Source organism: Penicillium solitum (genome assembly GCF_028829755.1).
Source record: "Penicillium solitum strain IBT 25940 chromosome Unknown utg000009l_segment0_segment0, whole genome shotgun sequence".
Classification (NCBI taxonomy): domain Eukaryota; kingdom Fungi; phylum Ascomycota; class Eurotiomycetes; order Eurotiales; family Aspergillaceae; genus Penicillium; species Penicillium solitum.
Window position 1 is genome coordinate 907,794 of NW_027072128.1, and position 15,439 is coordinate 923,232.

The window sequence follows — 15,439 nt, forward strand, 5'->3', positions numbered from 1 at the left end:
AAATTACCTGGTGACTCTAGTTACTATTTAATAGGTTCGGGGTCTCTCTGCGCTCAAATGTTTCGGATCCCCCCGAACTACTAGCCCTAAATAACCGCCACTAAACAACATGTCTCAAACTCTCGGAATCTAGTTACATATTAGGCAGAACTTTTCAAATGATAGAATAGCCCGATAATAGCGCAATAATATATAGCTATAATATTAAAATACCTCCGATTCCTGTTCCCCTCTCTTTAGGTCTATCATACTGTCTTTTCTGAGAACTGCCTGTCACTACTCTTAGTTGTTAACCTCGACTCTTTCTTCTATTCATTCTTTTATATCGTATCATACATATTTCCATTCTTATACCAATCTGATATTTCAAATGCTGTGCTACTTGAAGTATGCCGCTGCAGGCTTGGCCGCTGCGACTCTGGTCTCAGGTCAAACGTACACTGACTGCAATCCAATGAAAAGTATATCTCATACTCAACAATTTTAAAACAAAACACCCTCTGATATATTATAGAAACTTGCCCGGCCAATCCTGGGACAACCGAGTCGAGACACACTTTCGACTTCACCCAGAGCTCGGGTCTAGATAAGTGGACTACTACTGCGGGCAACGTCAAGACGGGCTCAAACGGCGCCGAGTTCACTGTCAACAAGAAGGGCGATGCCCCCACCATCAAGACAGACTTCTACATCTTCTTCGGTGAAGTCTCCGTCACCATGAAAGCAGCCCCTGGCACTGGCATCGTCAGCAGCATCGTGCTCGAGTCGGATGACCTTGACGAGATCGACTGGGTAAATCAGCACACCCATTCCCTCCTCCAATTCATCCATATATCTAACCTCAATACCCATATCAGGAAGCCGTTGGCGGCGACACGACCCAAATCGAGTCAAACTACTTCGGAAAGGGAGATACCACGACCTACGACCGCGCAATCTGGCACCCTATCTCGACACCCCAGGAGACATTCCAAACCTACAAAGTCGTCTGGACCAAAGAAGCCACCACCTGGTCCGTTAACGGAAAGGTCCTCCGCACTCTACCCTTCAACGACGCCAAATCCGGAACCAGATACCCCCAGACCCCCATGAACGTGCGTATCGGTGTCTGGGCCGGCGGCGACCCAAGCAATGCGAAGGGTACGATCGAATGGGCTGGTGGCGAGACAGATTACAGCAAGGCTCCTTTCACGATGTATATCAAGGACGTCACTATTGTCAACTACAACCCGGCCGAGTCTTATACCTGGTCTGACCAGACTGGTTCTTATGAGAGTATCAAGTTCACGGGTTCTGTTAACTCGACTTCCGAGACAAACTCCACTTCTGAGACTTCTGAGACTTCTGAGACTAAGTCGACTGTCTCGACTACATCGAAAACAACTTCGGCTACTACTTCTGGGTAAGTTTCCATATCCTGCTTGTCTATTGGCGCTGTGTCTAACTGTCCTGGTCTTATTAGAAGTCTTATCTCTGCTACCAACACTGCCACCCCGTCTAGCTCTGCCTCCAGCTTTGGCTCTAACTCCGGCTCTGGCTCTAGCTCCGGATCTGGCTCGGTTTCTTCTAGTTCCAGCTCCCCCTCCGCTTCTCCGGCTTTTAACGCGGCTTCGAACTTGGGCGCTGGTAGCTTGGGTTTCGTGTCTGTCCTTGCGGCTTTCTCCGGGTTTCTTTTCCTGTAGATTAGTTACTTGATATTGGATTTTATCTATATATCGGCTGTCGATGGCAGTTGATAGATGGACCTTTTTTGGACTTTTCCCGTTCTCTTCTTTTTTTCGAGTTTTCTTGATTGGAATGATGTATTTCTATATCAAAATAAGTGTAGACAAACGGAATATCTTGCCATTCCTAATTAGGAAAGTCCACGGGTTTTTGGGGTCGCGTCACGTAACTCTGTGCTTTCCTCCGATCTCTCTCTCTCGCTCCTTCCCTCCTTCCACTTTTTTTTTTCTCTTCTTCTTCTCGCTTCTTCTTCTCCACAGCCTTTCATACTACATCCCCTGGTCTGTCTTTCCAGAAGACTTTTGCGAAAAAGTTGGCAGGGAGTCGCGTATGTCTATTCGAGATACCCAAGAAATATATGACTGTATGGTTTGATGCTGACCTAGATACAGTCAACGCCAGATTCTGGGCACAGCAATGGCTAGAGCATGAATCGCCATAGCAGCAGCAATGTTGAGGCAACGAGCATTAAAACGAAAGGGCCGCCAAACCCAAACTATTGTTTTCCTTTTTCCTTTTCTTATGCATGTCGCATTTGAACCGACTCGGGATGTTTATGTTCCCATTTCTTCCGGGGCGATCTCTATGAAGAAGAAAAGTCCAGGCAAATGTCCGGAATCCCACCTTGGGAATACATATCCTAAGGCCCTAATTGTCCGGACGAAGCTGCGTATCACCAATGAGCTCTGCCCGACCCCGGCAAAAGGTTGCGGATACCTGCCCTCAGCGGTCGATTCAGTTCACCTGTCTCATTTCCCAACTCCCCCAGTGTGATCGGACCAAAGACATGGACCATGGGATGTTCCCAACTTGGACCTCTAGTGAGACAAGTTACGCAAAATGGCCAAACTGATACAAAGCCTTCGTCCTCTCCCTCGATTACATCAAGGGAACAGCATGGACTGAATCAGAAAAGGGATTGAAAGGCTCCGGCATGCAAAGCTTGACCCAAGGCGAAATATCAACAGTGGCATGAGAGTGAAATGCACCAATGTCGAACCCTCGTGAAAGGAAACACCGCGCTATCCTCTGATTCTACGTCGAAGATAAAGATGATAAATCTCGTTATTTCCGCGATTTAGACCTCCACGAAGCATTTGATATGTTAGCGGAGACTTTGTGGCTAAGGAGACCCTTTCCCTCCATTTATTTCCCAGCCACAAACAAACACTTGAGATCCAAAAAGGTCCAGGCAGTTGACTTTGGGAGTTCCTAGCTATTCTCACACAAATGTCTTCCCATCCGATTCTGGAGTTGTTCAACGGAGCGATCTACAGTGGTAAACTTACCCCACACAGCAATACCAACCACCTGGAGCGAACTGGAAGAACCCGATATACTTGTGTCAGGAGGTAGGAATTCCTATGATCACCCTCTGGTTAAAAAGAGTACAACAAGCTTACAGGTCATAACCATCAGGCGTGGGAAGATAGTGACTTTGCTCTTGAGCCAGTTGCCATCGTTGAAGTCAAGGCATTTATCACGAGATTCTACGCGCTACTGAAAAATGATCGGAATCAACCTACAATTCCTCCAAAGTGCTCGAAGAATTCGCCAATTATTTTGGCCTCATCCTTGACTTGATCGCTATCCAAAGATCGCCAAGGTCTGAGCTTTCCTACAAAAGCATTCCTTCACAATAACCGTGCATGCTCAAGCAAGTCCATTCCAACAATATCTCGATGGAGATTCCGAGAAACGGGGAACGGAGTACCAAAAACTATGAGTCCCGAAGAGTCACGGAAGCAGGGTTTTATCAACCAAGAGCCAGTCTACTTTATCAGAGATCTCCAACGCCAAGGGCCTTAGGCCTAGGTCGCAACCTAAACCTATGTGAAAGCGGCCTTGGAACAAGAACTCGCCCCATCATCTTGTCAATCCCTCTCGTGGCTTGGGCTCTCTCATCCCGTGACAATGGCACGTCTGCCGAGCCGCAGGCAGGTTATCAAGTCCCCAAGCTCTACTCTCGGTTCCTCTTTTGATTTCGATGAAACCCCCATTACCAGTTGGCTCTTCTATGACCAGCTCACCCGGCTTTCCAGCCGAATAAATTGTCGGAAGCTGCACAGCGCAGCCTACAGATGCCGTCCCCCACGAAAGATTCCATGAAGGGGAGAGAAAGAAGGATGATGAGGAGGAGAGTTGTGTTGTTGATATGATCATCTTGTTCCAACCACCTATCCCGGGATGGCCGAGATGGCCGATTCTCTTCACTTCTCACAAACATGCTGGAATCGGCCGGGATGGTGGATTCTCTTCTCCCTTCTCCTATCACAGGCCGTCACAACCTGCTGGTCACGTACATAATGTCCGTTTCTCCTAGAACTAGCCTGGGAGCGGATGTTACCGTGAGGGATTGTTTGGTGTCGTCGGCTGTGTTTTGGATTGTATTCTGCTTTTGACATGTATCTGTTCTCATAGTCCCTGCGGGCCTCGTTGTTTTTGTTGCTTTGATTTGATATCATTATTGGAATTTTCATTTCCTGAATTTCCCTCTCGGTGTCTGTCTGCAAGCTAAAATACCATAGATAATCATTGTTTATTCCAGTTCAAAATAAATCCCACCCGGTCTCATCCGTGAGCAGGTATCTAAAGTGGATATCTGATAGCTTTTATATGTATTTTTTTATTTAATAGACCGTAACCACGATTATAATAAGTATCTAACTACCACCACAGATAGTCGAACCAATAAAGAAATGGGAAAAAAGAAAAGAGGGAAATGTGATGTAGAGCACATATACAAGTGCGAGAGCCAGGCGATGCAGAGAAAGGGAAAGATGCAAGGGTTTTGTTGTGTACAAGGCCGTAGCCGTAGGAAAAGAGGGTAGGTAGTAGCGATTGTACCATGAAAAAAAGAGAACCGGGGACAGAAATGCACATATCCAAGCGTGCAAGTTCTTTATCCAATCTGAGATTGGAACTTATATTCCCCGGCCCGTAATTCCCTTTTCAACCCATCATCACCAACCAAAGATCTCACCAACACTGAGAGTACTCCAGCGCACACCACCGACAGCAACGACCATCAAGACAACATCGACAACAGCCAGTACCACCGAGCCCATCATGAAACGAGGGCTGAAGATGCGGTAGAGCATGAGATGGCGACGGAGATGGCCGGCCCACATGGTCGTGGCGAGATTAATAGTCGCCAAGTATAGGATATGTGTTCCAGCGGCCTGTACGACATCGGAGAGGATGCGTGTGGCTGGGTTTTTGTTTGGGTTTGAAGCTGGGACACGGTCGTGGGTCTGGAGGGGACGTTTCCAGAGGACGGTGAGGGGGACTGCGATTGCGGCTAGGATCTGTGCGCCGAAGGTATTGAGGATGACGAGTAGCGGGGACCAGGGGTATTGGATTGATGTGAGGGGGATAAAGGCTGTTTCCCACTGGATGCTGGAGAGGGTGGCCTGGTGGCCTGTTTTGAAGTAGTAGAAAGAACCAAGGACACCGAGGATGACGGGGCCGATGGAGGAGTTTGACAATGTTAGGTTGTTTGTGTCGAGGATTTCGAGGAGAGAGAGGATTTGCCAGAAGAGGAGGGCGATAGCGCCTTGGCCCATTGGCTTTTGCATGAGGATGATGGCAAGGGCGAAGTTGATGAGTAGGAAACAGAAGTGGGTTCCGTAGACGTTGCCGAAGCCGAGGATTGTGACTGTTGTTCGTGGGCCTTGTTGCTGGCCGGCGATTATAGGGGCCGGTGGGCTGTTGGGATCTTCGGTGGGTTTGCTCACGTTGATGCTGACGCAGGGCTTGGAGTAGAAGAATGCTGCTGTGCCTGCTGCGAACGCGAGGGCGAGGACGAACTGGGCTAGGAAGACCCGGATGAACTTGAGAGTTTCCTTGCTTACGGGTAGCCACTCGCCGTCGTCCGCGCCTTCGAGGATCCAGAATAGAGAGGTGACAAAGAGACCGAAGCGGAAGGCAAATCCGATCCATAGTGATGCGGCGCCTTCGTAGGACTTGGAGCCGGCATAGAAGGATCGCACGACGCTAGGCAGGAAGAGCGTGACCAGGAAAGGAATGGCAAGTTGCCAAGGAGCGGAGGTGGAAGAAGTCGATGAAGCATAGTATGTGGAGCGGCAGAAGGGCATCTGTTCTTCACGGCAGAGGCGCGAGAAAGACGCGATTCGGCCTAAGATCACGAAGAGAATGGAATGGTACACACCCAAGACCCGGTCCGTGGTCTGCTTCTGCCGCATGGACGAGATACCCGCGCACACACCGAATGTAGTGAGGAAGAACAGAAGAATTTCGTCTTCCCAGATAGTGTATGAGTTCGAGGCAAATCCAATAGACTGAGAAACGGTAAAGAAAAGCGCAAGCCATCCCCACATGCCGTTCGGAAGAGGAAGGTTCAGGTTCACAGGCTTCTGGATGAGAGCCGGCGTGGCTCCAAGGATGCTTCCAGCAGCAGCCAGTAGCACAGCTCCATCGACTATAGAAATCTCGGTCAAGCCAGTCAATCCCAATACAGAACCAGCCACGGCACCAATGCCAGCACCCACGCTTGCGAATTGAAGCAGACGAGACGTGAGTTGCGTTCGGTCTGTCTTCAAGCCTCGGGCATAGATGATCAACAATACAATACTAGTAAAGAGAATCACAACACCTTGGATCATGCTTGGCACATCGAATCGAGCCCACAATCCCCGGCAGATATCAAGAGTGTGACGTTGGTACTTGCGGTAGAGTTCATTGCTAGCGCGAGCAGCGGTCGACTTGGACGAGAAGCCCTTAGAGGCAGACTTCCACTCCTCTTCTGCAGCAGTCCAAAGCAAAGCCGATTCTTCATCATCACCAGCACCTCTAGCAAGCGCATATTGGTGCTGATATCTCTTGACCTGGGCTGCAGTCAACCGGTTGACAGTCGCCAGGTTTGCCCAGTTGTTCCCACGTGGGCCAGAGAAAACCTCTTCGATAGGCGAGCCTAGGTTATTGAATGGGATAGGCATTCCAAGGAGCAAAGACAGCGTCGGGACAAGGTCGATCTGAGGCACAAATCTGTCGCGCGCGAATTGAGGAGGGAGAAGCGTATCCTTGCTTGTGCGTCCGAAGATGCCACGCTTAGAGTACATCCACAACGCGGCCTCAACCTCATCATCAGACTCGCCGCCATGGTCGCCCTTGATGTCCATCCCATGATCTCCCATGACGACCAGAAGGGTCTTATCGTCGAGCGCAGCAATGATATCGCGAATGACACGGTCCATTTCCTGAAGTTTGGATGCCATGGCAGCATGGTTGGGACCATATCTATGACCTGCATGATCTACGCCGAGATAATGACCAAAGATAACATCCCATTTCTTGCTGTTGTCCGGTCGGAGGAGCGGGAAGAGATGCTCATTGACGCCATTGTCGACGGTGTGCAAGTCCCAGACGTTGAACGAGTCATACGCATGGGTGAGATTGGTATCAAAGTAACCCGGGAACAGCGATTGCCAGGTATCATCGCCGAGGTGAACCAGGTTCTTCCCGGCGCTATGCAGCTGTGCGACAAGATTGTCCTCGTCGATGGCGGTTCCGGCGAAGTTGGAGCCTGCTTCCAGGAAGGTGGGCAGGGTTCCGGTGGTTAGACCCTTCAGACGGTTCAGAGTGGTTGTCGGGGGATCCGCGATGAATGGCAGGAGGAAGGCGTTGGCGGGGTTTTCCACTGCGGTCTCGTAGAGGATAGGGATGTTATTGTGGAAGAGGTGGACTGTGTCACTCTCTCCCTTCGGGGCGAATGGTACAGTGAAGTCATAGCGGAGGGCGTCGATTATGATGACAACGGCCTTGTCAAAGGTTTTCTCGTGCCAGCAGCCTTTCTGCTGTTTACTCCCCAGAGCTGTAGTGTGTGGTTGGCCCAAAATGTCTTCGAAAGGTAGTACGTCGCATGATGATTTGTTCTCGAGAACCATTCGCGTCAGGAGAAATCCTTTTGTGAACAGATAAATACCTGCGACATGCAAGAGTCTGTCATTTATCCGGCGTCAGTTCAAATTTATTTTTCAACGCCTCAAGCTGGCGGGGCCTTGAACCTTGAGCTCTAGCTAGGTTTGAGAAGGAACCACTCACAGTATCCACACCAAAACACCCATCACACCAAAATGCTTCGTCTTGAACTCATCCTCAAGCTCCTGCGCTTTCTTATCCAACAAACCAGCTTGCTTCCGCTTGGACTGGGCACTAGCCGATTGATCGGAGCTGCGAGGGGTGGCAGCTGGAAGACCGCTTTTAGGGCCGCTAGGGTTTGGACTAGTCCCCATAGTCCCTGCAGGTGGTGTGACTACCATTTCCAAGGTCTATCGTATAGTCTTAGGTCGAGGTCGGAGGTAGCTGGTGCACCAGGTCGCGGATCTGGCAGCTGGAGGCCGAAGGGGCACCGAAGGGACCGCGAACGATGAACACGGTGTGTTTTTCAGGGGAAGGGAAGCCGAGAGCAAGCACAACTGAGCCGATTTAACCGGTTCAAGCGCGATCCATCGAAGTCGGAGAAAAAGTATAGGCGGGGGGGAGCGGAGGAGATTGCGGAGGTATGTACCCCTTTCTGTGCTTTGTCGAACGGCTTCCCTATGTATCAAGAAGCTATAACATGCACATTATTCGAAGGAGCGATGTGAACAAAGCCCAATTAGGGGGGAAAGCTGTTTAAGAAAAAGAAAATAATTCGTGCCAGTCGCGGAACCCACGGGTTGGGGAACTCGGCATCGGCGTTTCTCATTGGCCGGCTGCGGATACGTCGCAGGAGTTCAGGGTTATAATCCTTACGGTTTTCCTCAATGCTCATACGTGTGTTATTGAATCTAAAATCTCATGATAATATGATAAGAAAAGTCGCAGAACTTGAGAAAAATGGGGATCATCACTGCTTTGTGTTCATCTCTGAGCTCCAAGCCCTATGTTTTGTTTTGGATGCGAAGCAGTATTTCGGTCTCTTTAGTCTCGCCAACCCACAAATACCTCGTCTGTCCGGAATCGTTGGGTGCAGGTAGATTCCTTCAGTGGGGTGCGGAAGCCCGTTTTATACGCCATCATACCCGCCTGAGCAATCATGATTCCGTTATCGATGCAATATCGCTCATCTGTCGCGAAAACAGAGCCGCCCCGATCCCGCGCCATGATCCCCATCATCTCCTGTAATCGCTCATTAGACCCCACGCCGCCGACAATAAGCACCTGCTTAGAGCCGACATGCGCCATTGCGCGCTCGGTGATCTCAACCAGTATCGCATACACCGTCTCTTGTAAGGAGAAGCAGAGATCAGCCCGAGTAGGTTGATCATCGGGAGTCTGATGATCAGCCTGCTCTGCTCTATTCAAACCAAGGGACACAGCTAGCGCATCAATCGTAGCCAAGATTCCAGAGAATGAACAGTCCATACCCTTGACTACATATGGGAGATCAACAAGCCGACTCCCTTTCTTTGCGAGCTGCTCAATATTGTATCCCGGGAACGGATCGTTAGGAATATGTAGCGTGCGTGCAAACCGATCCAGGCAGTTTCCAACGGCGATATCCAGCGTCTCACCGAAGATACGGTAGCGTTTATCACTATACGCAATGACCTGCGTATTGCCACCAGAGACATATAAAACGACGGGATTCTCAGCGCCGGTAATCAAACGGCCCATTTCGATATCTAGAAATCAACAAATTATATAAGTCACTTCGCACATCCAACGACATCACAAATATTCTCGTAAGATGTTCAATAATTCTTCGAGGGATTAAAGACGTACGTCCAACACAGTGATTTACTGCAATCAATGGCTTGTCCCAAAGCAGACTCATCATCCGCGCCGCAATAGCTATGCTCTGCAGCGGGGCACCCATCCCAGGGCCTTTAGTGAAACAGATACAGTCCACATCATGCGGTGATAAGGATGCCTCTTGAAGAGCTGCCTTGACCATCTTGACAACCCATGCCCGGTGGTGACGTGCCGTATCTTTAGGTAGGAAACCTTCACCAGGTGGGGCATTGTAGGTGTGTCGAACATTCGCGAGGACCTGGGGTGTGCTGCCGTCTGTGGGATGTAGGATGATGCCGATTGCCACCTTGTTGGCAGATCCTTCCATTCCGATGGCGATCATGGCGAATAATCAATGAAGGATTCAGTTGACTGGAATGTTGCTTTATACCAACTCTGGAAATGTCAGTAACTAGTAAGTTCGGCTTTACTGGCATGATTCACCTGGGCATCCCTCAATTTGGCAATCTGTGGGTACCTGGATGCTTATATAATACATGAGCAGGGCTCCAGGGCTGCCCAGGTGGGCACCTGCCTACTTTGTAGGTGGCCAACCTTGAACCTTCCAAAGTCTAATGTTCCAAGGTTGGAAAAGCGCCGAAAGGTGAGCACTAAACAGATCAGGAAAGCCAAGACCTGCCAGGCATACTCCGTAGTATGTGTACATCTATTATCCTTTAAATAGTGTGCTAAGGCAAGCTGAGAAGCCCTAATATGAGAATAAAACTACGCTGTTCCATTTTCAAACCACATACGGAGTAATCATCATTATGTTCTTTTTTTCTTCCCTCTCCTTGCGTATGGTATTAGCTCGGTTTAGCACCTGGTCCTGCTTAGAGCCCGTGGATCCAGCCTTCCCAACTGCAACTCACACGAGGCTTAAATCCTTGCTCAAGTCGCATTGGTGCTCTCTCTCTGGGTATATCTCAGGATCGGATATCGGGTCACAACACTTGATACCTAGGTAGTTAGTTAATGTTAATGTGATTATGTCATGCTCAGTGAGCGGATATGCATGAATGGATCCATAAATGGATCAGGGCTCAGGGGCGGCAAGGCCGGAGCACTAAAGCAAAAAGGGAAAGCCAAGAAGGGGCAGTGAAAATCAAGTACATCACCCCACACTTCCGAGACAAGGATGGATTTCAGATTTGCCTAAATACGGCGAAACATAGGAGGACTAAGTACATACATTATCCAGCTGCCGAGTACCGGGTGAAAAAAAGGCACATGAGAAATGAAGTAAAATAGAGGGGTCCCTAAAACATAAAAATAGGACCCCATAAAGGGGGAAGAAGAAGAGAAAGTCGAAAGCAGGAATACTGTCACATGTATATCGGACCCTAGGAACGTAGCAGGGACGAAAGAGACATGGGGAACCAGACTTAAGAAAGAAAACGCCAGAAAGCAAATAGAGAAAAAAATCGGCAGGCCCTCGCTATGAACGATCCAGCTTCGATGGATCTTGGAATCCAAGCAATGTGGGGTACCCATGAGTCTGTCCAGAAACCGGGTGTTCCGACAATGTGCCTTGGTAAGACCAAAACGGAAACTGAAGGGCATATGTGCAAGCCATGTAGGCCAAATCGGGGAAGGAAGGGTATGTAAGAGGTAGAATCGAAAAAAAGATGGTTGCCAGGGTACTCGTCATGTTTTGAGAAGTCGTCGAAGGTTCAAGGGAAATTGAGCGCTATGCGGGCGGTATACGCGGTCGGTTCAATTGGGCGAGTTGGTTGGATAACACGCCTTTAATGGTATGTCTTCGTCTCCTCTTTCTCCTTCAATCCACCCATCCGCTCAATGTCAAGGGACTGGAAGCGACCGGTGTCGGTGCTTTGGTAGGGTGGGAGCTCCTCGTGGCAGGGCTCCAAGCCAATGCTGCCCGCGTCACTAATCCGGACAACGACCATACGGCCAGAGGTACGCTTGCCACTGGCATCTTCTTCCTCGGGGAAGGTAATGCGGATCTCGGGCACAGGGCTAGGTGGAGGGCTGTCGGAGTTCTCCATGAGGCTACGTTTCTCATCATAGACAAGCACGGAGTCGGTTTTATTCGTGGAAATGGTTAGGCGGCGTCTGTTGGGGGACTCTCCATTGTGGACTGGGAGCAAGTTCTGGTTCCGAGACTGACGCTTGCGGCGGAGGACGAGCAGACCACCGACCAGAGCAAGGGAGAGCAGGACGAGAACCAGGAGGGCGATGAGTAGGTCGACCATGGCGTTGGAGAGTCCGCTGTCGCTGTCATCGCGAGCCACGATGCGGGGGAATAGGTTATTCATCATGTTGGTTGTTGATTGTCGGTTGTCGGCGGTTGGTCTTTCGATACCGAGTTTGAGAAGTGTATGATCGGAAATCGACAGATATGTATGTGATCGTCGAGTTCGGATTCCAAGGAAGGTCACGGAATCAATCCGGGGAAGTAAACAGTGAAGCGCGATGGAATGTGCGTGCAATTTATCAGTCACGGGATCGTGGCGGAAAAAAAGGCGAAGATTCAAAAACGAGAGTGAGTAGGTTAAAGAAAGAATGGACAAGGTGAGCCGCTGAAAGAGTGAAGCTGGCACCTGCAAAGGAAAAGAATGGAGGGGATGGGTGAGAATGAAGGGAAAACAGAAAAGGGAGGAAGGGGAGAAGAGGAGAAGGGTTGTAAGCCTAGAACGCTTTGCTATTGTTAGTGTAGAGCTAAGCTATTCGTAGATTAGCGCTGTTCCTTGGGTGTTGCTCGGGGCCTCTTGGCCACAGGGGTCAGCCAATTACAACCGTTGAGTGCCTGGAGAACGGGCCCTCTGGGGGCAATTTACGCCCTCTCATTCGTTGGACGGCTCCACCGAACTATGCCTGTTTATTTTGGTTCCCCTGAGGCCCACGCTCATAACTCGCGTAAATCTTATGAAGGTAGTATGTTGTACATCCGGGGTAACTAATATATATTTACATCATGATCTTCAAGTTATGTTTCATAAAGATAGGCACTTATCAGCGGCACTTATTCTGGTCACACAAGCATGAATCACTCAGATTTGGATTTACGGTACAAATAAACGAAGCCTAATTGTGTACATACTGGCATGGCTTGTGCTCTCTCAAGGCCGATACTCGTGCAAAACTGCAGGAAATGAGTGTTTCAAAAATCTGTAGAGGGAGATTAAATCTCATGCACCTGATCTTTGAGACATATAAACAAAGCCCTAGAACGCGTCAGCCAAACACAACTACTTGTACAGGTAAATAGCAACCATGTTTGTTGGGAAATAAACAAAAACATAAGGAACAAATTGTTGACTTTGAAACAGTTGAGTTATTGTATCATATGAGTGAGTGAAGTTACATATGTACATGTAACTTAGTTGTTGAAATATACGGAGGTGCATAAACAACATTGAAGCACCAAAGATCAACCATGACTTGGTATGTTATACATTTTTTGATTGCATTTCTTGAAACCTGAAGTGACTAGCATAATCAATATCTAAGTCCATCCCTATTGGATTCTTTCAAAATAAAGTAATGTGTCAAACTTGGATGTCTGCCTAGAGGGACATATGTAAAAAGTGATCACATGCTGAATATATATATATATATCAGAATTGAATAAGCCACATTCAAAGAAGTCGCCTATGGCTCTAAACCAGTAACAAAAGCCAGAGGAATTACTCCATACTCATATACCTGACATGCAAGGTCACTATAGCGAACTAGTTACCGTTTGCCACATGTTGGATGTATCAATCGCGTGAATTGCATGTATCCTTCTTGCATGGATTTTGCCGCCACACCGGGGACACACAGCATAAGGGCACACGGTCCCAGTGCCACAAATAATGTGCTCAGTTACACCCAAGTACATGGTGTGTGGACTTTTGGTGTTGCGGCATTAGTCATTGGGAGGATGGTGCTAGAATAGCTATTCCTTCATTATAATGAGTGCTGGGCATGATCCTGGGGAAACAGCCCGCGGTTTCTGTCTTTGAGTATTTAGTACACCTTTCAAATATCCATCAATACATACTATATGTTGATTTGCAAAATATAATCTGGTTTGTACTTTGAGTTCTTATTTGTGGGCCTTTGACCAGGGTGCTGACACACGAGACACATCAATGGAAGTATATATCGGGCTTGGGGGATATCAATTGAAGCTATCCGTGGAAGTCACTTCCTCCAGATGACAGAAATCTCCCATCAATCAAAAAGCCGGAGGTCTCATACCGATGCTTTAGTAGGGATTCTGATGCTCTACAACAAAAGGCACTCCGGCCTTCCATCCACACCGCCAAGACCTGACACTCGAGATCAAAAACACAACTAACACCACGTCGCTATCAAAATTTGTCCATTGCACCGACTGACATGTCCTACGCTATCTTGGCGTACACCGTAGTGGACGGACTCTGGACCTTTTATAATGCGGTCAGGGGCCGCCAACACACATTCGACACCTCACAAACCCGGAGAAAGGACGATCATCGCAGGAAAAGTAACAACCCATGCCCGGAAACTGGTAACACGGCCAACACCTTATAGTCTCTCTGCAAGCCAGCGGGCATCGCGCTCGGGACCATTAAGTGTGCCTGAGCCTACAGGAGTTGGACGCAAGGCAGGCAATGCCCCTCAGCGATCAGATCCGGGGAAGGTTTCTGCGAGTGATGGCCTGACACTTGACCTGTGCAACCCCTGTGCAAGGATCCAAAGGCGAGTATCCTTGTCAGACTCTCCCTTTTCCAGTCAATGTCTCGGCCTTTTTCCAATCTCGCCGGATGAGATTACACCGCGATGACTGGACACTCCAACGTTGACAGCAAATTTCCATCAACACATGCTAGATGATGACCGCTTTTTTTTTCTTGTTTCTTTTCTCTCCCCTGGGTTTCTATGGGTTTCTGACCCGGACAATGAGTATTTGGGTCTCGTCATTTAACAGGCTGCATATCACACTTTACCCACAGATTCATCCAAGGGTCAGTGTGACGATGCGCCGAAGCAAGGGGCTGGCCGAGTCTACGGAAGTCTACTCAGTCGAGAACCACTTTTTTCGCAGATAATTCTTCTGGATTTGGGACCCCTCAAGGCCCGAAGCGTACTTCTATCGATGGTTGCGCGAGAGACTATTGCATAGCTCGCAGTTGGGGTTTGCCGTATTCCTTGATTTATTGAGAGTTAGAATCAAGGGATTGGAACCCAATACCAATACCAGCGCACGGCCACACGGTTGAAAAAGAGACAGGACATAAGCGAAAAAAAAAAAGAAAAGAAAAAAAAAAAAAAAAACAGTCCGAACAGAAGAGCGAAACAAATCCCCCCTCCCATTGAGTTCCTGACTAGACGGAGAAAGTAAGCCAACGAGAGACGCCTTGCCCATCCTGGAATGGCAGGTAATGCGCAGGTAATCCACAGTTAGAAAGGCGGCCCTTGGCTCTTTCTGTCAAGAATGTTTCCGGATCCAACCGGATGTTATAGGTTAAAGAATATCAATTCGAGATCTAGCCCTGTAGGATAAATATCCCAAGATAGGATATACCTAGGTAAGTGTATATAGAGTGTACCTTACTTTGTGGTTAAGACTAAAGTGGGAGGGGCTTAGTGGGCCCGATCGGACCTCCAGAAAACCTTCAATAATCAAGATAAGCTGTTGCCGAGCATTACAGGAAAGCTTCATGAGCTTCATTTGCTTCATTTAGAGGAACATCAACTTTGAAGTTGCCCACGTAAATTCCCTTTTCCTGATTCTTTTTTATCAAGAAACCTTCTTCTTTATGTTGGGCACCGGCTCCATTCGGGAGCATGTTCTGTCTATATAAGGGTTCCATGGTCAATACAGCTGCCAGGCAGTTCTATAATGGAGTGGGTAGGAACTTTTGGCCGAAGTGTTAAATCTCTCCTATGGTGACTTCAGGTTTGCTCGTTCACCCTTATTACATGGGCCATTTGGTACTGTTCCAGGGACTATTTGTTGATGTATTAAGCTGGACCATGGGAG

The 15,439-nt window shown here is 48.6% G+C and overlaps 4 protein-coding genes across 4 annotated transcripts; 1 reads left to right on the plus strand and 3 right to left on the minus strand.

Annotated features, from left to right (window-relative positions):
• Positions 1-370: 370 nt before the first annotated feature.
• N7455_011463 (glycoside hydrolase family 16 protein) lies at positions 371-1,682 on the plus strand (the record flags this gene model as incomplete). The annotated part of the gene is made up of 4 exons (XM_065606672.1): positions 371-461; positions 515-792; positions 858-1,402; positions 1,463-1,682. The coding sequence occupies 4 exons, from the start codon at positions 371-373 to the stop codon at positions 1,680-1,682; spliced, it is 1,134 nt and encodes a 377-aa protein (XP_065459838.1).
• A 3,006-nt stretch (positions 1,683-4,688) lies between these two features.
• Positions 4,689-7,979, minus strand: N7455_011464 (mannose-ethanolamine phosphotransferase GPI13; the record flags this gene model as incomplete). The annotated part of the gene is made up of 2 exons (XM_040954473.2): positions 4,689-7,686; positions 7,789-7,979. The coding sequence occupies 2 exons, from the start codon at positions 7,977-7,979 to the stop codon at positions 4,689-4,691; spliced, it is 3,189 nt and encodes a 1,062-aa protein (XP_040815105.2).
• Positions 7,980-8,649: 670 nt separating this feature from the next.
• Positions 8,650-9,805, minus strand: N7455_011465 (uncharacterized protein; the record flags this gene model as incomplete). The annotated part of the gene is made up of 2 exons (XM_040954352.2): positions 8,650-9,353; positions 9,454-9,805. 2 exons carry the CDS (start codon positions 9,803-9,805, stop codon positions 8,650-8,652), a joined length of 1,056 nt encoding a protein of 351 aa, XP_040815278.1.
• Positions 9,806-11,210: 1,405 nt separating this feature from the next.
• Positions 11,211-11,744, minus strand: N7455_011466 (uncharacterized protein; the record flags this gene model as incomplete). Its single annotated transcript, XM_040954429.2, has 1 exon — positions 11,211-11,744. The coding sequence occupies one exon, from the start codon at positions 11,742-11,744 to the stop codon at positions 11,211-11,213; it is 534 nt and encodes a 177-aa protein (XP_040815134.1).
• Positions 11,745-15,439: the final 3,695 nt, after the last annotated feature.